Source organism: Rhipicephalus microplus, chromosome 1, assembly GCF_043290135.1.
Source record: "Rhipicephalus microplus isolate Deutch F79 chromosome 1, USDA_Rmic, whole genome shotgun sequence".
Classification (NCBI taxonomy): Eukaryota; Metazoa; Arthropoda; class Arachnida; order Ixodida; family Ixodidae; genus Rhipicephalus; species Rhipicephalus microplus.
In genome coordinates, this window is record NC_134700.1 from 81,057,879 (window position 1) to 81,081,847 (window position 23,969).

Here is a 23,969-nt window from a genome sequence, read left to right on the forward strand (position 1 = left end):
TATTTGTTCTCATAATTTCGTAACGCAGTGTCTATGAATGTCTTGATGTTCCCGGTCGACAGGTTGGGTGCGAGGTACATGGTCATGAGGACGATTCCAGAGTCAAAGAGTTTGATGGCTGCATATTCTTCGTTTTGGCTTTGACTCGTGAGTGGTAGTCTGAGATCTTCAGCTTTCCTATTTCATTCCTATTTTATAAGATCTCGCGTCTTTCATCAACTACAAGTACAGCTTTCTAGTTTATAACATCTTGCATCTTTTCATCATCAGCTACAAGTACCACCATCTAGTAAACACTACAAGAACTAAACGAGAGGTGGCTACATACAGGAGACGGTACCGCCATCTAGTGAACACTGCAAGAACTAAACTAGAGGTGGCTACATACAGGGGATGGTACCGCCATCTAGTGAACACTGCAAGAACTAAACTAGAGGTGGCTACATACAGGCTACAGGGGACGCACAGCCCACGCCCTAAGGAGCTTCGCCCCTAAAATTGTGTCGCCGAAGAATGATCAGTCGAGCTAGACATTTGCTTCAGAAATCCAAAACGATTTTAAGCGCATCTTGGCAGAGGCGAGACGTCATCAAGTATTTATAGCCCAAGGTTTTCGTGACATAGTGCCGGATGGAAAGGGTGCTTTTTATAGTGACGCGGAGTCCTTCGGCAGTTTATTCACCCAGGAACCCACCCTCCTTAGGTACAGCTTTTTCCAGAGTTGCTAAGAGCCCGTTGATAACACGCTTGTAGCTACAGGCGATGAATCTTTCGTCGAAATGAGCTTCGCACACAACGCACTTTTTTCCAGTGGTTTGTCAGCACGCTCACCAGCCTTGCGCCGTTCATCGTTGGCGGGAGCAGAGACGAGAGACACTTTCTTCCCTTGTTTGCAGGCCAAAACATATCCCGCATTGCATCCAGGTGAAAAGCAGTGTCTTTGCTGTTTACTCATCACTTTGGCAAGGTCACATTGACACGTATTGATCCCGAACAAGTCCAAATAGGCAAAGCGTAGACGTTGCAATTTGCGAGCATAAGAGCAAGAGACTTGATGGGCCACGCTAGTGGCACTTCAAGTCGCTTGCTCTTGTGCTCGTCGTCAGTGTTTTATCGGTACTCATAACTTGATTCTTTAGCCTTTGCGCCTCAGTGATTGGTTTGATTTGCCCGGCTGTCAGCTTCCGTAACTCAGCAAGAACATCGCTCATACTAGGCCCTGGATTGGTTTCCACATCTCCTGATAGCAACAGCAAAGACTGGACGGCATGGTATACATTCACCAAACAGAGCAAGGCAGCACTGGGGGCTCGGGAGCTGCACCAAACAGTAATTACTAGATTTCTTATTAAATAGGCTTTATTTTGCACTAACCTGCATGGTGAAAACCAGCGTGTTAGAAGACAGCGTTGTGGCGCAGCCGCCGAGCCCACAAAGCGGTCGCGATGGTCGCTGCTCCTTTATAGTTGGCGGACTTGACAGTGTCCCTTTCCATGAGGAATCCCACGATGGCTGGAGCATCTAGTAGTAGGGTGTCCATATGCGTTCCTTCGGCGAAGTCAAGACAAGCGGAACGGCAATCTGATTTGGGTAGTGGTAGAATAATGGCGCATGCTCCATTGGCGCCACGGTGCATACCGTCTGCACAAGAGGCAGCAACACGTGGCAGAGAGCGGCGGTGATCATCTGCACGGCGAAAACCAGCGTGTTAGAAGACAGCGTTGTGGCGCAGCCACCGAGCCCGATAGGCATGCATGAACAGCTTTGGGACCAAATGAAACAGAAACTTGACTGTGCCAGAAGCAAGTCCAATACTACTAATAATCAAATAATAATATTAACAATCACTGCCAGAGTTTTACATCCCAAAACCACGATATGATGAGGCATGCCGTAGTAGAGTGCTCTGGAAATTTTGACCACCTAGGGTTCTTTGACGTGCTGAATCCAATCGAATGAACTAAATACTATATGAACACTTAGACAGTGATGTGCTGCCTTGTCACCACTAGTACTAGTACACAACCAGTTGTGCATCTTGGTATTTGAAACAACAAAAAGTACACGATTACACTGCACTAATATTTTCCATTATCACGCACCAATTTCGATCATTATTTTTGTGCTCATCTCAGGATTCAGCATGTCAGACACTCCAGTGTTGCAGGACGCACATAAAAAGCATTTCATGGCCCCTTTAGGTCAATAAAGAGGCCTTGTAAAAATGTGGCTTGATATAGGCACTTCTTACATTTGTCGTACTGAGCTACGTATCATGTTTCACCCTAATTCACAGTGGTGTATTATTCGCATTGGTTGGTTACTTGAAGAAGACGTACCATAAATTGCTGTAATGATGATTGACTTTCTTTTATACTGTTCCCTGTACGAAAAAAAAGGCACGTACCTGGCGAGAACTTGATGTTTTCAATGTTCTTCTGGAGAGTTGTTTTTGTGGGCAGTGGCCATCCATTGTCACGGAGGTATTCGTATCCTCTCGATCCACAAACAAGTCGAACTTTTAATTATTCCTGCACTGTACTATCACTTCATGCAGATTCCTTCAAAGTTCGTTTCCCAAGATAACGCAGTTGATCATCGGCAAAGTTCTTCCTATATGACTCTGTCAGGCCTCTGCACTCTTTTTCGGCCTGTGCTCGTTTCTTCTGCTCCAAATTAAGCTGCTGCTTTAAGACAAAAAGCTCTATAAATGGGTATTTGTCTGTAACAGTGCTCCCTCCTGTCATTTCGCCTTCTTGCACTGATGACTCGTTCATTTGGTCATCTTCTGCTGCAAAATACGATTCCATTCATGACATTACTCATTAGTTGCCACACTAAAAACTTTCAAAAATTTAAAATCAGGAAACAGGCAGCATTAAAAAGAGCCCTTAAAGATATTCGAGGCTACGTGCACCAAGACCAATGTGATGGCTTTATAAATCTAAAAGAAAAAGTGCTTCAACAACTGAACCAATTGATTCATTCGTGGACGTAACAAAAACCCTGCAAACATTTGATAAAACAGTAACAGCCAATTTCTATTTGCAACTTTACATTGACGATAGAGAGAACCGATACACAAAAATAGAGCAGTTAGCACACACAACTGCTATAGGTGTTGTTCAATGATTTGGTTAAATGATTACCTACATTGTTGTGCTGGCTAGAAAATCATTGGTGCAAACCAAAAACGTGGACGAAGAAGTAACATGGACCGTGCAAACATTGATGCTTTAGCAAAGCAAACTAGCAAAAATATCACCTTAGAGCGTGACAAAGGCTTCAAAAGCTGGAAGGCGTGGGAACTATTGCACAAGGAATGCCCCATAGCCGTTCAGCTGAATGCACAAAACAACTTAAAACGCAATGACTGAATGCACATTGAAAGCGTACAGTGAGCAGTGCGAACTAAAGTTTTTGAAAATGTGAGACTGAGACTTCATTCGATTTCTCCGTCTTAACAAATTTAGTGCACAGCAGGGACAGGAACACAAAGATACAACGTGGACACAACGTGTATCTTTGTGTTCCTTGCTCTGCGGTGCGATATAGTTGTTAAGGTGGATTACCAACATGCCCAAGCTCACGCTCTGTCGATTTCTCTGGTTTCTTTGGTGTATTACCATGAAAAATGAAAACAAAAATGTTAAGAATGAATATTGCCAACAAATTCAGAAAACATGCATATTTTTCATCTGGCAAATCTCTACAGTAGCCTGGTTGTGCAGCAGAAGACTTGCGTCTTTGTACGCACGTGTAGTTTCCACTGGTAACTCTAGTTCCATAAAATGAAAGCAACAGATTCCTCCCGAACAAGACTAAAATACTATTCAAAAGGATTTCACTTCGTTAATGTTTTCATGCATCGAATTAGCCTCCAACTGCGTAAATACGTAAGGTACCTGCTACAGAGCATTCCATCACTGTACCTCCATCCACAAAAGACTCCTCATTGCCTTCTGAGTTCGCAGGTGCTCCCTCGCAATGCAGGGTTTCCTCTTGGTTCTTAGGTTCACCTTGCTTGTCTCTAAACTGTGGCGCTTCAAGTGTTTTGCCATGGTTATCTGGCATTGGCTGCTGGCATCGTGGTTGTGAGACCAGACGAGAAAATGAAAGCTTTCTGGGTTTTTTCTGTGGTCTATGCTGGAAAACGCTTGGCACTGCGATCCACTTCAACTTCTTTTTTCCATCCACTCTTGGTTTCTCAAAATCATCCGGTAGGAAGTGGTCTTGTTGATTGTCCGTCAGGAAAAACATGGGATTGACGTTACTTTGGTCTATTGTTTTAAAACGCTTTAATTGTCATGAGAAATCATTGAATAGGGAATATAGTTGCTGCGAACATCTTGAAAATATCAATCTTTATTGTTGTGGTCACAACCACGTTCCTAAACTAGAGGCATTTTCATGTAGGCTTGCTCACTATTTCCTAGTTTCAAATGCAAAAAAGGATAAAAGGGTGCTATCCCAGATAAAAAGGCAGGCATGCAACAAGGGGCCCCCAGTTGTGTAGTACAACAGTGAGAGAAACAAGAGCACAGTTGAAGCAACGCTATAAAAATGGACTAGGCACCTTCATTTAGAATAAATTCACGCAAATGACCGTCCACATTTATTCAGTCTGATAAGTTGGAACATAAAGGCGAAAAGATGTTGACGAAAAAGGAAGTAGCCACTGACAACTTTCCGTTCAAACTTTGTATGTACTACTAAACCATTTTTTCCGAAACGCATTCTGCGACACACTAGCTTTAGTGGCACTTTTTCACTATTCTCGGCCGGCTAACCATTGTCACAATGTTTTGTAATAAATACCCGCAGTACGATCGCGTAAATCGCAAATCACTCGTATTTCATGCACACTCTCAGTTGCGCTTCTGTCCCGTTAATCGGAGGCTTGTCATGCCGTCAATGCCGACTGGTTAAACAATTCGCAGAATAAATCTCTCTTCGTATGGTCGTAGCACGCCTTTGCTCGAAGAAACCGCGCAACAGAATGGGCATATATTTCAACCACATTAGAGGTGCCCAGCAAACCGCCGCATTTATCTCATACAGCAGTGCTAATACGCAATTGCACAAGCGAACACACACGAACTGTCGTGCCATTTAGCTCACCTATCTGCTATTCTAATCTGGAGTGCACAATTTATTATCACAAACTCGTCCAACTTCTAACGCTACTTATATTGAACCTGGAGACTTCACCAACTTACCTCGCACAAGCGGGTGTTCTTCGAAGACACGAAATTCTGGCGGCCCATTCTGTGCAGCCATGCCGAACGTCGTTGCTGGTCGTTTTTTTCCCAGTCGGAATGCAAAAAGAATGCCTTCCCAGACTCTGGTCGGTTGCTGCACCCGAAGGCGCAGCAGCCAGACATGGTTCTGGCACGTACGCTTGCTGTCAATCCGCCCAAAATACGTAGCTGGCACGTTGAAATCCATCCGCAATGCTCGTTCAACAGCGAAAGAAACGTCTCTGCGCGGGGGTGCCCAATGTGCTTGGAAGGAATATGGTGACGGAAGGTCACGTGACACAAACAACCCAATCACCGCGGCTCTACGGCGGCGTCGGCGCGCAGAAAACAGGTGCGACACTCTGAAATTTTTTTCAGTGACTCTAGCAACTAGTCTCTTTTCGCGTCATCTTGCGGCGAGAAAAACAACGGTTCATCGCTGATATGGAACCAGCGGCAAGATTGCGACTTCCTCCCCCTTCAAGACGATTATACAAGAGCTGGTAATCGCTTTGAAGGGGGAGGGGTTGCAAGCTTGCCGTTCTATATCAGCAACGAATGGTGGTTTTGCTCGCTGCGAAATGACGCGAAAAGAGGCTGTGGTTGCTATCGCTCCCGCTTGAACGCGCTTCCGGCAGCCGCCGGAGCGCGCAGGCCACGTGTAGCCGTGTCCCCTTTCATAAAAATTGACGCTTTACATGAATGGCAGGTCTAAGTAGCATCGATACCAGTGTGCCTTTAATATCTGGCGATGTGTAAGAGAGGTGAGATTACCGCGCTTTAGCCTCCCCGCCGCAGATGCTTGAACACTAAGGTTCGGAAGGCTGTCGCGAAGCTGCCCGAGTTCTTGGCTCTCAGTGCGACGCTTTCATCCTTGAAACGCAGGCGTGAGAGATGCCTAATCACGATCTGGTGTCTGCGTACTTGAGGCAGGGGCGCTTGTGCTTTGTGGGCTCGTTAAGAAGGATGTCGCGCAGAGGACGCGCAGACCCTGCGATAGACCCTGCCTCTATCGCAGGCGTGGAATGTGCAGTCTGCTGTGCCATAGACGGAACCGGCACGTCATTCTCAAGAGCATCGGTCATAGTCGCAGCGTCTCTGAAGTTTGGCCGTAGATGGGTGCGTACTTTAACTTCGGCTGCGAGAGACCGAAGGCGAGGCTGCTCGCTTTAAGGACCATGCCTTAAGGACCGTTGGTGGAAGACGTATAAGCAACACATCTTGTGGCGGACTGCTTGATGGCAGCAGGAACGTCCTGAAATTTGTTGGGAGGGTGGTCGGGTGCAGAACTCATTGCGCTGGTGGCCGGACGTGAGGTTGGAGGGAACATAGTCGAGAGGGTAAGGTCATGGGCAAGGCAAGGCTGTGGGCCGGTTGGTACCGCTCGCTGTGACGCCAGGTCCCCGAAAGTGGGCGGTAGGTGAGGCCGTAGCGAGCGTGCACCATAGAGCATCGTATACATATATGGGTGTGGGCTGGATGTAGCTGTGGCAACAAGATGGTGCAGCTCCACCGGGCTGGCGTCGAATAGACTGGCGTGCATAGTCTCCTGTGCCGTGGCGCCATTCAGCATCACAGTTGCATCGAGCTGCATGAACTATACTTTGGGGTAGGCCGGGTACAAAGGTTTTATTGACGGGCAGAGTCGCAGAAGCATGGCAACGACCACTCATCAACTTCTTCTCACCGCTTGTAGTGAGACGCAAAGAGACGACGTGACAGCGGCCAACGTGGCTGTGCCGATCTCGCCACTTTATTTTAGAAAGCCGGAGCAAAATGGTGGTGGCTGCCTGCGTCATAGCCACCAGGCTCGCACACCACGTACCACTCGGCTCGTTTCTTTAGGGGTGAAGCTCCCTAAAGCGTGGGTACGCGTGTCTCCTGTATGTAGTAGCCACCTCTCGTTTTAGTCCTAGAAAAGTCCACTGGATAGTGGTACTTGTCTGCGATGGATATATGTTGAACTGATGCGAGATGGCAGTACTCGAAGTGTTCACTAGATGGACGAACGGACGCACGGACGGATGGACAGGCATATATACAGACAGACGGACATGTGGGCGGACGGATGGAAAGACAGACAGGCAGACGGCGGACGGACGCTGCCAGCGGATGCTTCTCAATTTGCCGATAGCACCTTTCAAGGCTTCGCCACACTCATCATCATTCGATTGGTGGATATGCTGTGATTATTTTTTCTTCGCGGCCAGCTGGCCAAAACTGGCGTGGCGCTACACTTTAATTATCGAGATCGTTATCACAGTTTCGCTGCCATGGAAGGTATTTGCACGTAAAATGGAAGAAAACATCGAGGAGTGGAGGTGAGATGCGTCTACATACTTTGGCGATCGAGGTGCCCCCTCGATCGCCAGCAGCCGCTCCTAAGCTGTTGCGCTACGGGGATTGAAATGAGTCTTTGACGATGTGTTACATCTCGGTGAAATTATTAGCCTGTCATATCTCACATATATTTTCGTTTAACCTTGCACGTATTTCTCATATGCATTTGTATTCATCCTCTGCCACGTGTGACTCACTATATTGTCGCGACGTCAAGAGAGAGGTCGTACTCGAAGACGCTGAAAAAACAGCAACCGGTCGGTCTTTTTGTTAACCGTGTGAGAGAGAGTTCCTCATCTTTTTCGTTGTTGCGTTCTGCATAAAAGCGTGCAGATGCGCGTATGCACTGTCGCCTTCGTCTTTCTCGCGGGACGCTCGTGACTTTTGCCTTCCTCCAAAAACGGCATCGTCCCGATGCGCAGCCAAGGTGCTCAACTTTAAAAAAACGCACATATGCACCGGCATCCACAGGACAAAGGAGAGTTAGCTGGACAAGTAGGGTTTCATCCGGATGACATGCACGATTTCGGGTGAGCAGTTTCGGCGACTAGAACTGCAATTGCCGTCGGGAATAACTTCGTAGTTGATGTCGTTCAATCGTCGGGTGACTCGATATGGGCCAAAGTATCGTCGTAATAGCTTTTCTGAAAGTCCGCGTCGACGTATTGGGATCCAGACCCATACCTTGTCGCCTGGTTTGTAGGTTACCAATTTATGTCGTAGGTCGTACCGTTTCGCATCTTTGTGTTGCTGGTGACAAATACGCACGCGGGCTAGCTGTCGGGCTTCTTCGGCACGCTGACCAAATTCTTCGGCGTCAGTGTGAGTGTCGTCACACTCGTGCGGCAGCATAGCGTCCAATGTTGTAGTGACTTCGCGCCCGTGTATTAAACTAAACGGCGTCATTCCGGTAGTTTCCTGCCGGGCAGTATTATAGGCGAAGGTCACATAAGGCAAGATTTCGTACCAGTTCTTGTGTTCTGTGTCGACATACATGCAGAGCATGTCTGCGAGGGTCTTATTAAGCCGCTCTGTTAGTCCGTTTGTTTGTGGGTGGTACGCCGTTGTTCTCCGGTGAGCTGTACCACTGATCCTGAGAACCGACTCCAAAAGTTCTGCCACGAACGCAGTTCCTCTATCCGTGATGAGAACTGTTGGAGCACCATGCCGAAGGACGACGTTTTCTATGAAAAAATGAGCCGCTTCTGCTGCTGTGGCCCTCGGCATGGCTTTAGTTTCTGCGTAGCGAGACAAGTAATCAGTGGCGCCAATGATCCATCTGTTCCCTGTGGTAGAAGTTGGGAATGGGCCCAGGAAATCCATTCCGATTTGGGCGAATGGCTTTGCTGGTACTTGAACGGAATGTAATAAGCCTGCCGGCCTGCCGGGTGGTGCTTTGCGTCTTTGACAGTCGGCACATGTTTGGACGTGATGTTTCACAGCAGCAGGTAGGTTAGGCCAGTAGTAACTGTTTTGGAGACGGAACAATGTTCGAGTGTAACCGAGATGACCAGAGGTGACTTCATCATGGCAGGCTTCCAGAATTTCTTTTCGCAGTGATGCAGGGACGACGAGCAAGTATGGGCTGCCGGTGGGAGAAAAGTTTTTCTTGTACAGGACGTCGTTCCTTAAACAAAAAGATGGCCCTCCTCTCGCAAAAATTTGCGGCACGTCTTCCCGTCGTCCTTCTAAGAAATCGATAAGCGAAAGCAGGTCAGGGTCACGGCGCTGCTCTTGTGAGAGAGTGGCCGCGTTGATGACTCCCAAGAATGCGGCGTCCATAGACTCGTCATTAATAACGGCAGGCTCAACAGGTGACCGCGAGAGACAGTCTGCGTCAGTGTGCTTCTTCCCTGATTTATAAATAATGGTCATATCAAACTCCTGAAGCCGAAGGCTCCAGCGTGCTAAACGGCCGGATGGGTCTTTCAAGTTAGCGAGCCAGCAAAGCGAGTGGTGATCACTGACGACCTTGAATGAGCGGTCGTACAGATACGGTCGAAATTTGAGAACCGCCCAAACCACAGCGAGGCACTCTTTCTCGGTAGTCGAGTAGTTCTCTTCCGTGCGAGAGAGAGCTCTGCTGGCATAGGCTATCACTTTCTCGCAGTTTTCTTGCCATTGTATCAGTACGGCGCCCAGGCCTACATTGCTTGCGTCGGTGTGAAGTGCTGTTGGCGCTTCCTGGTCAAAGTGCGCCAGAACCGGAGGTGTTTGGAGGCGTTGGCGTAATTCGTTGAACGCTGTTTGTTCCTTTTCGCTCCAAAGAAAGGGGACATCCTCTCGTGTGAGCCGCGTCAGAGGCGCCGCAATAGACGAAAAGTTGGCGATGAATCGTCGGTAATAAGCGCAGAGGCCTAAGAAGCGTCTCACTGCTCTTTTGTCATGCGGTGCGGGAAACTTTGCGACAGCGTCGATTTTGCCCGGGTCAAGTCGAACACCTTCGTGGCTGACCACGTCGCCTAAGAAGCAAAGTTCGTTGAAACCGAAATGGCACTTCTCTGGCTTTAAAGTCAGGCCCGCCGAACGTATAGCTTGTAGAACTGCGAATAATCGACTTAGGTGTTCCTCGAATGTAGCTGAGAAGACGACAACGTCGTCTAGATAAACCAAGCATGTCTGCCACTTAAGTCCTGATAGCACAGTGTTCATTAAACGCTGAAAAGTGGCTGGCGCTGAGCATAACCCGAATGGAAGCACTTTAAATTCATAAAGACCGTCGGGCGTCACGAAAGCAGTTTTCTCACGGTCTCTCTCGTCGACCTCTATTTGCCAATAGCCACTTCGCAGGTCCATCGATGAGAAATAGCGTGCATGCCGCAGCCGATCAAGAGAGTCATCTATACGTGGCAGTGGATAGACGTCTTTCTTCGTTACTTGGTTTAACTTGCGGTAATCTATACAGAAACGCAAGCTGCCGTCTTTCTTTTTAACCAATACCACGGGGGATGCCCAGGGACTCTTAGAAGGCTGTATTACGTCATCTTGGAGCATCTTCTGAACTTGCTTTTGGATCTCCTCACGTTCTTTCGGAGCCACACGGTATGGGTTTTGATGGATCGGTCTCGTATTTTCTTCAATGATGATTCGGTGCCGGGTCAGTGGTGTTTGCTTGACTTTCGACGTGCACGAAAAAAAATTTTTGAACTGGTGTATCAGCTCTAGTAGGCGCTGTTTTTCCGAGGCTGACAGGATTGAGCAAATGTTGACAGACAAAGGTGTCGAGGCTGGGATGGTCGCCTCATCCGGTTGCAAAGCGAAGCAATCTCTGGCTTGGTCCACGTCGTCGTAGTAGGCAATCACGGTGCCCTTCTGGATGCGACGACGCTCGTTGCTGAAGTTGGTGATGAGGACTTCTGCCCGCCCATCGATTAGTGCCAGAATGCCTCTAGCTATTGAAACACCTTGCGTAAGCAATAGCGTGTCTATTCGCTCCGCTATCACCTCATTACGGCACGGCCGTTCACACAACACCGACACAAGGCAGCAAGATCTCGGCAGGAGCATCACATCATCGGCTACACGTAAACGTTGCAGTTGTTCTTCAGTGGTGGCGTCGACGTAAGGATGGGTGGAAAAGGTGACGATACGTTCTGGGATGTTGATGATAGCACCGTACTCTCGCAGAAAATCCATACCCAAAATCAACTCTTTACAACAGTCCGGTAAAATGAGAAAAGTGGCGACGAAGTTCGAATCATCGATTACGAGCCGAGCGGTGCATTTACCGGTTGGCGTCATTAGCTGCCCACCAGCACTCCTTATGCTCGGCCCACTCCACGGCGTCTTAACCTTCTTAAGGTGGTCGGCGAGCTCTTGTCGCATAATAGAGAAGTCAGCACCAGTGTCAACCAGTGCTGTTACGTGGTGTCCGTCTATAATAACGCTGACGTCGGCACGTACAATTTCATTGGCAGTAGTACTCGTGGTTGTTGTCGCCTTCGTCATCCCCGTCGTCACGTCGTCTTTGTGTAGAGGCAAGGGGGTCTTTTTGGCGTCTCGGCAATTGGCAACCTTGCCCCCGGAGGTCGCGGCAGTTAGTTTCCCTGGCACGGGCTTGGGGAGCGGTTTCTGATGGCGTCCGCGTATCTTTGGCGATTCGGAGAATTCTGACCTCGTGCAGGTGAGGGAGACCGCCAGCGACGACTTGGTGAAGACGCTTGGTTGGTCGGTAGGTGATCAGCACCATGGTCACGAGGGTCTTCAGAATAAAAAGAAGCGGGCCGAGAAAAGTTTCCAAACCGGGTTTCTCGATGACGGCAGTAGCGCGAGATGTGGCCTGGTTCGCCGCAGTGGAAACAAAGGGGTCGACGGTCGGCAGTGCGCCACAAGTCGGTCCGACGTACTGGTGGTCGCCGCACAGGTTCACGCTGCCACCACGGCCAGGTAACGGGCCGCGGCTGAAAAGGTGGTTCTTCTGGGGCAGGTGGATGACGGCGGACGGCATCAACATAGGTCAGTGGACGTGGTTCGGGTGGTGGCGCCGGTGATGGAAAGGCTTGCCGTAGTTCCTGGCGCACGATTTCTGCAACAGAAGCAACTGGGGGATCGGTAGACGGAAGGCCGAGGGCCCGCAGCTCTTCCCGCAGGATTTGTCGAATCATTTGCCGTAAAGAGTCTTCGGAAACGGCAGCGTTTTGAGCGGCGGCACCAACAGGCGTTTGGTCGGGCAGGCGGTCAAAGTGGCGGCATCGTTGCCGGAGCGCCCGCTCAATGACAGTCGCCTCTTTGATGAATTCATCCACTGTTGTTGGTGGATTTCGTACAAGGCCGGCGAAAAGCGGTTCCTTAACTCCCCGCATCAGATGACGAACTTTCCTTGCCTCGGGCATGTCAGGGTCAACGCGGCGAAATAGGCGGGCCATATCCTCAGCGAACATGGCCACGCTTTCGTTCGGCTTTTGCATGCGGACTTCGATTATCTGTTGTGTGAGATCCCGTCGGTCCGCACTCAGGAACGTCTCGAGAAGCTTTTGGCGGAAATTGTCCCAGGTTTGGAAAGTAGGCTCCCTGTTCTCATACCATGTGCGAGCGCTATTTTCCATTGCGAAGTAGGCACGGCCAAGTTTTTCTTGCACGCTCCAACGATTCACCACAGCGGTCCGCTCGAACTGGTCGAGCCAGTCCTCGACATCTTCATACGGTTCTCCACGGAAGACTTCGGGAATACGAGGAGTCTCAAAAGTTACCTGGTAAGGGTGAGTCGTCTGGGCTGGGGCCGGGGGAAGATTCGCAGACGCTGAAGGGGCCGCCATGTTGGTAACAGGAGATGCCGTCAAGAGTTCTGGGCTTAGGCCTAATAGGCGCCGGCTGAATCGGTGTACTGGAGTCGCAATAAGACGTTGAGGCTCCGGACTGGGTGTACGGCCCCGAACAACGTTTTCTTGCATCAGGTTGCAGGCCCCAGCACCTCCACCAGTGTCGCAACGTCAAGAGAGAGGTCGTACTCGAAGACGCTGAGAAAACAGCAACCGGTCGGTCTTTTTGTTAACCGCGTGAGAGAGAGTTCCTCATCTTTTTCGTTGTTGCGTTCTGCATAAAAGCGTGCAGATGCGCGTATGCGCTGTCGCCTTCGTCTTTTTCGCGGGACGTACGTGACAATATTACATACTTATTGTGCAGCCGTGGGCACACACCGTGCTGAAGACTGTGTGCTGGCGTCTGCGATGCCCATCCTTCATCTCTTTCGTCAGAGCAGCTTCAGAAGGACTGCGCGAGATGTGAAGGTAAAGTTATTTGTGTGTCATATTTTAACGCTTGTTTTTATATTGTGTGCACGTATTTGTCATATGCGTGCATCTTCATCTTCTCTGACGTGTGCTCAACTATTTTTACTATATTATTGTACGTGCAGCCATGAGAACACAACAGGCAGAAGGCTGTATGCGCTGGCGTCTGTAGCGCCTGTCATCTATAGCTTCAGTCGGAGGAGCTCTTCAAGGAGTGAACAAGATTTGACAACGAGACTGAACTTGTACACTTCACCATGAATTCACTTAAAAAAGGGGTAAACTTAATGTGTATGTAGAAAAATAAAAGATTTCAATGTCTCACTTTTGTCTTTCGTTGTTGCCGTGACTGTGAAAGCAGTTACATAGGTGGCTAACTACTTTTTCGCGTGTTCTTTTCTGCGGAATTGGTTGGTCACTGCGCAGAAAAACAGGCGAAAGGAGTATTCGGTCTGGCGGAAAATAAACAAAAAACAATGTTTGAACTGGGGACAAAAAGTTCATCAGATTGGAGTACTTAAGTGGATCAACCGTTCGTCCGGCAAGGTGCAACTGTGAGGACTAACGGTTGCCCGGTAAGGTGTAAATGTGGGGATTAATAGTTGCTCTATGAGGTGCAAATATGAGGACTAAATGTTAGTCGTTTGGGGTGAACTGTGGGACTAACGGTTACTCACTAAAGTGCAAATGTGAGAACTAAATGTTAGTCCCTTCTGGTGACTAACCGTTAAACCCAGTGCCGTTAGTCCTTAAAGAGATTATTGGTTGTGGCAGGCCTATTAGTCCCCAAAATGACTAACCACACATCTTTTAACACCCTTTTGCCTTAGAGTGTAGAATGGGTGAAGGTGCTCTCCGAATACAGCAGAATGCCAGCAGAAGCAAATTGCGTTTCACCTATAATAGCAATTAATTGCAACCCATGTTACAAAAGCTTTCCTTAGCGTTGGCTATAAGCTTCATGTTTGCTGGGGATTATATACACACATAATGTTCGCCCGAGTATGTGTACGTGTTCGTTGTAAGCGCGATTGTTTGTACACCCGTGCAGGTGTGCGTGTGCGTGTATGTGTGCGTGCGCGTGTATGTGTGACGGTTAACACAAGCCCGTGCTTGTGTTAACCGTGATTGTGCACATGTGTACGCCCATGCATGTGTCCGTTTATGGTCGCATATGTGTGCGGTCGTATGTGTGTATACGTGTGTGTGTGGCGCCTGTGCATGTGTATGCGTGTGTATCATTCCGTGCGCCCTCGAATTTTGCGTGTATGGGTGCGAGGGGGGGGGGGGACTGCTTCTTAGTGGTCAAGGTCCCACACCTGTTAGGCTGGGAGTCTATATGAGAGGTGGCTTAATGAATGGAGGTGGTCAAAGCACTGTACACGGACTATTCATTACATGGAAAACAGCTGCACATTCTCGTACCTCATCATTGCTTACGAACTTGCTGTGGTAGCTGATTAGGTACGCTGAGCCTCTGCTACGCTGGAAAACGCGGGTTACGACCAATTCACACAGAAAGCTGTAACTGCCCTTATGTGCAACCATCGTTTATGTTAGCAACATTTAACAAGAACGTGCCTTGCCTTTGCAACAGGTTCTTAGCTAGCTTATTGGGCTACCATATGGAATTATGTGCTGATCAAGTGGTCAGCAAAATGTTTGGTAACAACCTCGGCACGTTTCGTGGTGCATGACAAGCCTTCCAAACATCCGCGACTGTGGATTACTTTGTTTCAGCTTTGACTAAGCATTCAGCGTTTGTGGCACTATATACAGAATTGCCAGACACGGACAGTGCGAAAAAAAATTCATTTGAAAAAAGGTGTAGCGATGCGCTCTCGCTAATCTCACCGAGGACGAAATAAGTATTGTTTCTGGCAGTTCCAGAGTGCACTTTGTTTTCCGCAAGTTTTGGTTCACTATTGTTCACCGACTGCAGTAGCATTCCGTAAAAATACTCAAAGAACGCGAGGCTGTTAAATAACCTGCGCCGCTGGGCGGCTGGGTGCCATTTACGAGGAGTCATTCTTGAATCGCAATTCCATTGCCTTCCGTGTCGAAGCCGCCGCCCGCTATATGCACCATAGCGTTTGCCTTTCGTCGGCCTCTTCGCGGATTTCCTGCTCACCCCGGCCAGGGTTGCCCCGGCAACGGCCGTGTAGACAGGGGAAGAGTTGCATCGACAGCTGTGGCGCCGCCTCCAGTGCCTCCTCCTTCTCTCTCTGTCTCATCCGTCTTTCAAATGCGTTGCGTTGGTCTGGGGCCTTGGTCACTGTGTTCGTTCCAGCAAACAGGCGCATATTCAATGGTGGTCACGCATGACTCCGTGTTCGAAGTGACGCTCGGATTAAGGAATAGAGAGTTTTAGCTTGTACGTATACTTCTTTACGTTACCGTGTTACCGGTTTACGTTTACCGTGTTACCGGTGCCCGAGTTTTAGCAGCGTTTTGCTACACATACGGGAACCTTTACGTTCGTACGTAAAAGTTTACGATCGCCGATGATGATGATCATGGGTGCACACATATACGTTTTCTTTTATATAAATCTTAATCAGCGCTGCGGCGCAAATATAACAACTTTTAACATGTAAAACTATCAAGTGTTTTGGGGCTATATAATCACCTAACCCATTAAAGTTGGCTGCGTACAGAAGGCTATAAAGAGCCACCGCATAGTTCTTTAAGCCTTTCTGGCTAAGCCTCTCTGGTTGAACGGTGAGCGGCTAGCCGCATTCGCAAAGAAGTGGTCGTCGATATGGCGAAGAGTGTGCTCCAAGATCAATTCCTGGCTCAAAATCTTCCATGGAAGTACATCGACGATCTACTGATTATGGATCTACTACAGCCGCAGCCGCAGCCGCGGAGGAACCTTCACGAGAACGGCATGTGGGATATCGACACCATCGATGGAACCACCTTTTATCGTAACTTCAGGTTCCACAAAGGCAATTTGGACGACCTGATCGTTGGGCTGCTCATTCCCGGCGAAGTGATGAGTGCGCAGCGCGTCCGAGTGTCAGATCGCGAGGCTTTGTGTATGACACTGCGGCGCCTCGCTTATCCAAATCGACTTTGTGACCTGGAGACGATATTCAACTGCCACAGCTCCGTGATCTCAAGTGTGGTGTCCAAAGTAATGTCTCACATCGAACATTACTTTGGACACCTGCTTGCAAATCTCACGGTTCATGGCAGGATGAACCTCCAGAAGTTGCGACTGTTCTCACAGGTAAGCATGAAAGTCGATCGATTTAGTGCGAATATCACTTCTTTTGTGCGAAGCAAAGTCGTAACATGTCCAAAAATTGGCAGAATATCCACAGTAGCTGGCGGAAAAGTTGAAACGACAAAATACGCCACGTTTAGTTTAATCACTGATTTCGATTTTGTTGCATTGCGAGTCTACTAAATTGGCGATTTTATGGCATAGCAGCAGGACGCTGTCGTAAAATTCTTGGTTCAGGCTGGTTAAACGCATTGAAATGCGTCTGTTCGTTCCTCGAAGTTTAAAATGTTTAGTTCGCGTCAAAGCGAGTTTAAAAACATATTCGCACACGCTGAGAGAATACATCTGTACTACAATTTTGAGCTCAGACAAACATGGGCACACTCCAGGGATCACATTACATGTGATTGTGGCAGCTTGTGTTGTTTTCGCAGCCTGTTTATTCTTTTGCAACCCTGTTTCTACAGTGCAAAAAGACAATTACACACGAAAAAACAACAAAAGAACAGGTCAATGAGACCACAAGAATGCGGCGCAATGACCTCTTGTGCGAATTCTTTCTCCAGAAATCCTTGATAAAGTTGTTCGGATCCATCTATAACGGTATTTCATGTGAGCCATGTATGTAATACAAATATTACCGGACCGGTAACACGTATTTTAAGAACAAGATTGAAAGTAGAGCACTCATTATGTGAGATATTGGCATCAAACAGCTGTGACACCATGACTGAGAAAGGAAATATTATTCTAGCAGACACATGTGGCAACACATCGAGGCTCATCGACACTCTGGTCAAGCTGTGCATCTGTGTTGGTTGGTCTCAGCAATAAGTTGGCAAGTTTGATTTCAAGTGAATGCAGTGGAAAAAAAACTTACTCACTTTGAGTCCGAGGGGGAAATTTTTGGCGAGTCTGAATCGGAGCAAGTGCCAGAGCAAAATATATCTTTTGAGTGAGTCTAAGCGAGCTCCAATACTCTGGCTGGCTTCTCATTCCACGTTTACCTTTATGTTTGTTACTAAATTGCTGCTGTGCATAATGTTTATGCTTTAAGTACTCTTAATCTTTGACCTTCTAATGTGCCATGAAACTTCATTTGCATTTAGTGTCCTTTTAATTCAAGGAGCACAAGTCTAACTGTAGGTTAGGAGAGGCAAGCCCAATTCACCCTTCAATTATATTACATATTGCAGTGCGTCTTTGTGAAATGTTAAGTGAAAATATTTGTCAGTAATGGATTCAACACTGACGCACTGGGCACAGCTTGTTCTTGAGCACCAAGCTCATGCTGTGTCGGCTTTTATCATTGAGTAAGCTATGAATATGAATGCTTCTAGTAAACTCATAGTAAACTTGTGTGCTTCACAAGAGCAGAAAGCATCATAAGCAATAATTGCTACTACTTTCTCACATATGGTTACTGCTCAAATAAACAGACATTATTGTTATATTTGGCACTGTTGACCTTTTTGTAATATAGCCTGGTCCAAAAAGGGAAATGTCCGTGTTTATGTATCAATCACCCGTCACTGTAACTGCCACTGTGACGTGCACTCCTAGACTGCTAAGAACGTCATTTGTTATTTTGAGTTAGCTTATTCACTGCCTGGCATGAAATGATTCAACTTTCGATGCCCCTTAGAGTTTTGAAAGACACAGTGAGTAACTCTGCTTTCTGTTATGGTACGAGTAAAAAGCAAAGTGCCTTCCACTGCGGGTGGTGGAGACAGTAGCGTAAAACCAGTACAAGAACAGCTAGAAGGCAAGTGACGATATTTCGTTTGGTCACGCTTGTTCTTTCTTCGTGTGTCTCGGCTGTCCATGTCAAATAAAAGAGCAAGGACAATGTTTTTTTAATAATATTATATCTGAAAACTGTACTTGTGCATAAATGCTATTGGCAGCTGCTTCATCTGTTCTTTTATTCCTTTTAGGCTGTGCTCCAGAAAGGTGCTCCACTGAAGAACTGCTGGGGCTTCATAGATGGCACGGCACGACGAATTTGTCGGCCGTCTAAGCTCCAGCAGGAGCACTACTCTGGGCACAAGCGCTTCCATTGCCAGAAATATCAGGCTGTTATGTGTGCCAATGGCATTATTTGCCAGCTAGATGGCCCATTCAGGGGACGGCGTCATGATACTGGTAAGTGCTGCGAGTAAGATTTTGCCTTTGCAGAAACTCTGCTTGTAGCTGTCAAATGGCAAATTGTCATATCACAAACATACCTAGGTCATAACTCATGTGATAAGAACCTAGCCGGCCAGTGAGCTTTTGGTGTAGTGTTATTGTTATTTGTCCAGGGCAGTATAATGTCAGCATACTGAGATCATATTTTTGACTTGCAGACGCAGGCAGCTATCCTGTGAATAGATATGGCTGAGATCACTGTTAGTGCATGAGGAAGCCTCTGTAGCACAAGCACATATAACACTGTTTCAGTTTTAGGACAGTCGCTGAAGAAAGCAACCGCAGTAGGTAGGTAGCTGCGATTGCCACCACTCCCCATGCATTGAGAATAAATTACTAATAATATACCGCTAACTTCAGTTAGTTCTGAGAAATCTTTTTCAACAATATCGATGAATAAGTCTCCTCATCTAGAAGCCATCTTAATGTATGACCGCGTGGCTGAGTACAACTCCTGGATTTTTTTGTGTGTGATCACTGCTTTCCAGTCAGCTTAAAATATCTGCATTCATGCAATAAATGTGATGCCGCATGGTCAGTGACATTCCAAAGAGTGTTCATGCACACAGTTGCATGAAGTACAGATTGCTGAGAAAGAAAGCTACTTGATCTTGCATAATCTTTTTCAACCAATTCATCTGTATATATAGTGACTACTAAGATCTTTTTCAACCAATTAATCTGGAAATATAGTAACTACCAACATTGTAAGCCAAGATGCCATTGCAGCTACCAAAGTTTTCGTTTCACAGTACACCAAATTTTGCAATAGCGGGAAACCAGACTTCTCCACTGTGGAATACCGTTAGGAGGTGAATGTTCTGATTTCAAAATTAACTCAACATTACAGACCAAATACAGGTACTATGTTTGCATCAGCATTGTTCACTCCACTTGCGCTCGTTGCTGGGAAATCATTGTTTGGCATTCCAAAAGTTCTTTATTATTATTCCCTTATAGGATTTATGGTAGTGCAGTTAAATATTCTGATGATTACAGTGCAAGCTAGACATTTCTTTGTTACATGCCATGCAAAAAAGTCACACGTAGTATTTTCACATCTGTCACACAATAATCTAATCAATTGCACTGTATACTGTTCCTTAAATGCAAAATAAACACAATAATTTTGATCTAGTAAATTTCACTTGCCCAAATTGCTTCAAGATCCTACAATGTGAAAAATTACCTCCTTTCTTGGAGCTGGCTTCAAGAAAACTTTGTCACTTTCAGCCATGTGTAATGAACTTCCCATTTTCTCACATTTTAGCTGAAATATTAGTTATTTTGCTAGAAAATTGCTAGATAGCTTAAATGGCATATAGGGTCAAATGCAGGTATGCAGCATGTCTGGGGAGAAGCCATGGGGTAGAGCCAGCATGGCATTCTCTGCCATTCTTTACTACCATGTTGCAACAAATGGACACAAAAAATACTGTCGACACTTAACCTTGCGTTAATGCTGTGGACTGACACTCATGCATCAGCCAAGCTCTGGCATGAGAAAGCTTGTGACACCTTTTGTTTTGTTGCAGGAATCCTGAAAGACACCAAGCTCTACGAAAATATTGTCAAGGTAGCCAGGGCTAACAAATATGTGATTTATGGAGACCCAGCCTACCCATTAAAGCCTCTGCTCCTGAAGCCTTATGGAGGCGCCCGCTTGCAGCCCTACGAGGCGCACTTCAACAAGTGCATGAGCACTGTATGGCAGGCTGTTGAGTGGGGCTTTGGTAAAGTGGCTGCAGACTTCGCATTTGTGGACTTTCACAAGAACTTGAAAGTGACGCGTCAAAGAGTGGGAAGGATGTATAAGGTCGCTACACTTCTCACCAACTGCCGCACCTGCCTGTACGACAGCCAGGTGTCTATGTACTTCGGCCTTGACCCACCCTCACTCAGTGACTACTTAATTCCATTTAACTGATGCAATCTTTTGCTTTCATTTTATTTCTTTTCAATTTACCGTATTAATATTGTTTTATACACGAGAACATTTGATTTGTGCAGAAAGTCTAGTGTCGAATGATGTTATGGTATTGTATTCAAGTGTGTGCCGTGATATGACACTGATATATTGATATGTGGGGTTTCTCCGTCCCAAAACCATCATATGATTATGAGAGACGCCGTAGTGGAGGGCTCCGGAAATGTCGACCACCTGGGGTTCTTTAACGTGCAACCAAAGCACGTTAAAGTCAGTGTTGGTTGCACTGACTGGTTTTCTGATATGAGCCCAGGCATCTATTTTAGTTTACCAGAGACCTGAGCACCTGTTGTTCTTGGCTGTGGGTTGCTGGTGTGCTGACGCTGCTGAGAAAACGTTCGTGTGCCCTTAGACAAGTGTAAGCAGTCGGGCTCTGTGCCAGAGCTCAGATTCTGCTGGAGTCCAACAAAAACCTATTGGCCGCGAGATCGAGCAAAGTCGTCACCTGGTGGATTGCTCCGTGCGTCGTCTGCTAGCCTCGTCATGGTTATATGAGCGCGTACGTATTGCACATTTTCAAAGTGTGGTTTGTCCAGTCATGTCAGCGTGAATGTATATGTTTTACCTATGCCTATAACGGCGTACGAGAGCATTTTGTCTTTCGGATGCTTATGCGTTGTAATAAGATCAGCGAGTGCAACTTTCCAAAGTGCCGTTTATTGTCGTTGTACCCTTCATTCACCAGAATAATTTCAGAGTGGGTGCCGCTTTCTATTTCAAGCATATCACAAAATGCTCTGGGCATCCTCCCAAACATGAGGACTATAAATAGTGTGTAAATGCAGCGTTTTATTATAGACACTCGGTAGCAAAAAAAAACAGGCTCTAGGCCATACATTTGGGTGCTGTTGGTAGGTGTACAACTACAGCACTGTAGTTTATTCATCGTGCTAGGAGCCTTAGTTGTGTTTATCTGGCCGTGGTATCGCTACATAGGAATATTACTACCACATAAACAGTGACACATCGGTACTTAAACTGTACTGAAAACAGAGTTACCGCGTGCAACCGTGTGCTTAGATTTAAGAACGCTTTAAAGAAGCCAGACATTGGAAATGATTCAGACGGCATGCCTTATATGCAATGTCGTGTAACTTAACTGAAAATCTCATCTTTGTTACATTGTCTTCAGCGTTTATGTGGCATTATTAGTGACTGACTGAAGGCAGTGGCAATTTTCGTCTGAAAAAGAAAACATGCTTGTCTCATTAATCAGGTTTTTGTTGTAGCACTGTCATGCACGTAATCAATCAATGAAAGCTTTGTGCTGAACTCTTATATAAGATTTTTATGTTTTTACTGGTGCGAGAACATGTGCGTACATGTGATAAATGCAGTATAGTGTCAGCCCTTGAGCCACTGAACGAAGCGTGGCTGCAAGTATTTGTATATGCGCTGTCGACCGCCTATTCACACTTGCGCGAATGCGGTGCTGGCACCTATAGCCCGATCTCTGGGAGGTTGCCCGATATGACAAATCCTTGAGCCGCTAGACACCAATGGCTACGGTACCCTTTATTGGCTGCTGTGCTTCGCTTTAAGGCATCTTCTTCATAATTTACCTTGATGAGATCAGCTCCTGTGTCATCCCTTCTCTCTGCACATAACAGTATGTTAAAAACAAAGTAGTGCACAACTGTCTGACACTAGGCATGTAGCTTATGCCTTTCTTCATGACTTATCTTCAGATGAAGGGGTGATTATTTCTACACTGTTATCTTCTGTCTTTTTAGGTGTTATGTGTTCTGGTTTAGGTGCAGTTGTTCCCTAGTAGTGTCAGTTCTTCAAGGAGCGTTCAGAAGACGCCTCTGACATTCCAAAAATAACAAAACTTACTCGCTGTGCCAACAGAACCTAACAGCTACCAATGTATGCATTTTCCCATTAGTCTATTGTAAGATGGTCTGTTGAAGGCCGCGAATAAGTTTGATGAACTACATGTGTGTGTGTGTATGCACATGACACGGTAATCATGGTGGTGTTATTGGATTTCTCCACACCTAAAAATCTCTAACATTTTTTATGAACCACGATGTATTGAAAATACAGGGATGAGAGCCAGACACCTTGCTATGTCGAAGGAATGAAAGCAACTACCTGTAGCAGCACCCTCTGCCTATGCTCGTGCTCTAAACCCGTTTTTATTTTATTTGTAACACACCTTAATTGTATTTAGAGAACTTTTATGCCCATTTTGCAAAATATGTATATATATATATCCATTTTGATGCGCATGACTGAAAAACAATGGTCAGATATTTTGAAAAGGTTGCTTGTGCTAAGTCTGCGAAATAGCGAGTGCCAAAAATGAGACACCCAACCAAAATTACGCACCACGTAGAGTTTCACACCGATGGCACGCTTAATTATGCTTGTTGAGTGCTTCTGATGGGACTTCGTACACGACTTTGAAGACTTCTGTTGTGTCTGTTTCAGCATATCTTTCTTGTTCACGCATACCCAACATACATAAAAGTGCCCTTAACATAATTTGTGCCTCTTATGTTATGCATTTTTAGAATTTGTAGTGGCTTTGATGTATAATTTGATGGGATGTTTGCAGTTGCATAGATGTATATCTGTTTGGTGCTGAAAAATGTGTAGGCTTTATGCAGGTTTCTGCTGCTGTGTGAAAATAAGGGATTGTTCAGTATCTCACCCAGTGTCGATGTTTTGAAAGAGCATACAGTAGTCTGGAGTAGAAAAATCACGACCTAGGGTAGAGACTCATTGCTCACTCAAAGTCGCAAAGTATGCATCAAGTTGTGACATAAACCTGGCCTGGTGAAAAAATATTTGGTTTTATTTTGTTTGACACAATTCATTACTAAAGTCACTACTCCGCTGGGGCATTCAAGGTTTCCAAAGCATCTTTGTAAAATTTCAGGTACAAAAAGCATCACAGAATGTATCACATGAGACCACAAAATGAAAGCTATTTTAGCCCAGCCAGAAACTTTGATCTACAAAGTGAAAGCAAGAGGCAACATCTAAACAAGAGCCGGCTAAGCAATGTAAGTATACTTGACTTTATTGTCTATCACATAATTAACCGACTAGATTTATTGAGAAACAGCTCGGGGACATTCAAGATCCTAAGTACATGTAACAAATTTCAGGTACATCTAGTATCACAATAATATATCATGATAGCCCCTACAATGAAGACACTCTCTGCACAGCCAAAAAATTTCATCTAGCTTTTGACCAAGCTGGGTATGCACAACACCTTGGAAGAAATAGCCAAAGCA

The 23,969-nt window shown here is 46.4% G+C and overlaps 1 protein-coding gene across 1 annotated transcript; it reads left to right on the forward strand.

Moving 5' to 3' along the window:
* The first annotated feature begins 16,070 nt into the window (after nt 1-16,070).
* Nucleotides 16,071-20,658, forward strand: LOC142765452 (uncharacterized). The gene is made up of 3 exons (XM_075866488.1): nt 16,071-16,544; nt 18,479-18,686; nt 20,267-20,658. The coding sequence occupies exons 1-3, from the start codon at nt 16,071-16,073 to the stop codon at nt 20,656-20,658; spliced, it is 1,074 nt and encodes a 357-aa protein (XP_075722603.1).
* The last annotated feature ends 3,311 nt before the right edge of the window (nt 20,659-23,969 follow it).

Coding starts and splice junctions, on each gene's coding strand:
- LOC142765452 (XM_075866488.1), top strand. CDS start 16,071: ATGGCGAAGAGTGTGCTCCAAGATCAATTCCTGGCTCAAAATCTTCCA. Junction 16,545..18,478: donor AGTTGCGACTGTTCTCACAG/GTAAGCATGAAA, acceptor TATTCCTTTTAG/GCTGTGCTCCAGAAAGGTGC. Junction 18,687..20,266: donor GGGACGGCGTCATGATACTG/GTAAGTGCTGCG, acceptor GTTTTGTTGCAG/GAATCCTGAAAGACACCAAG.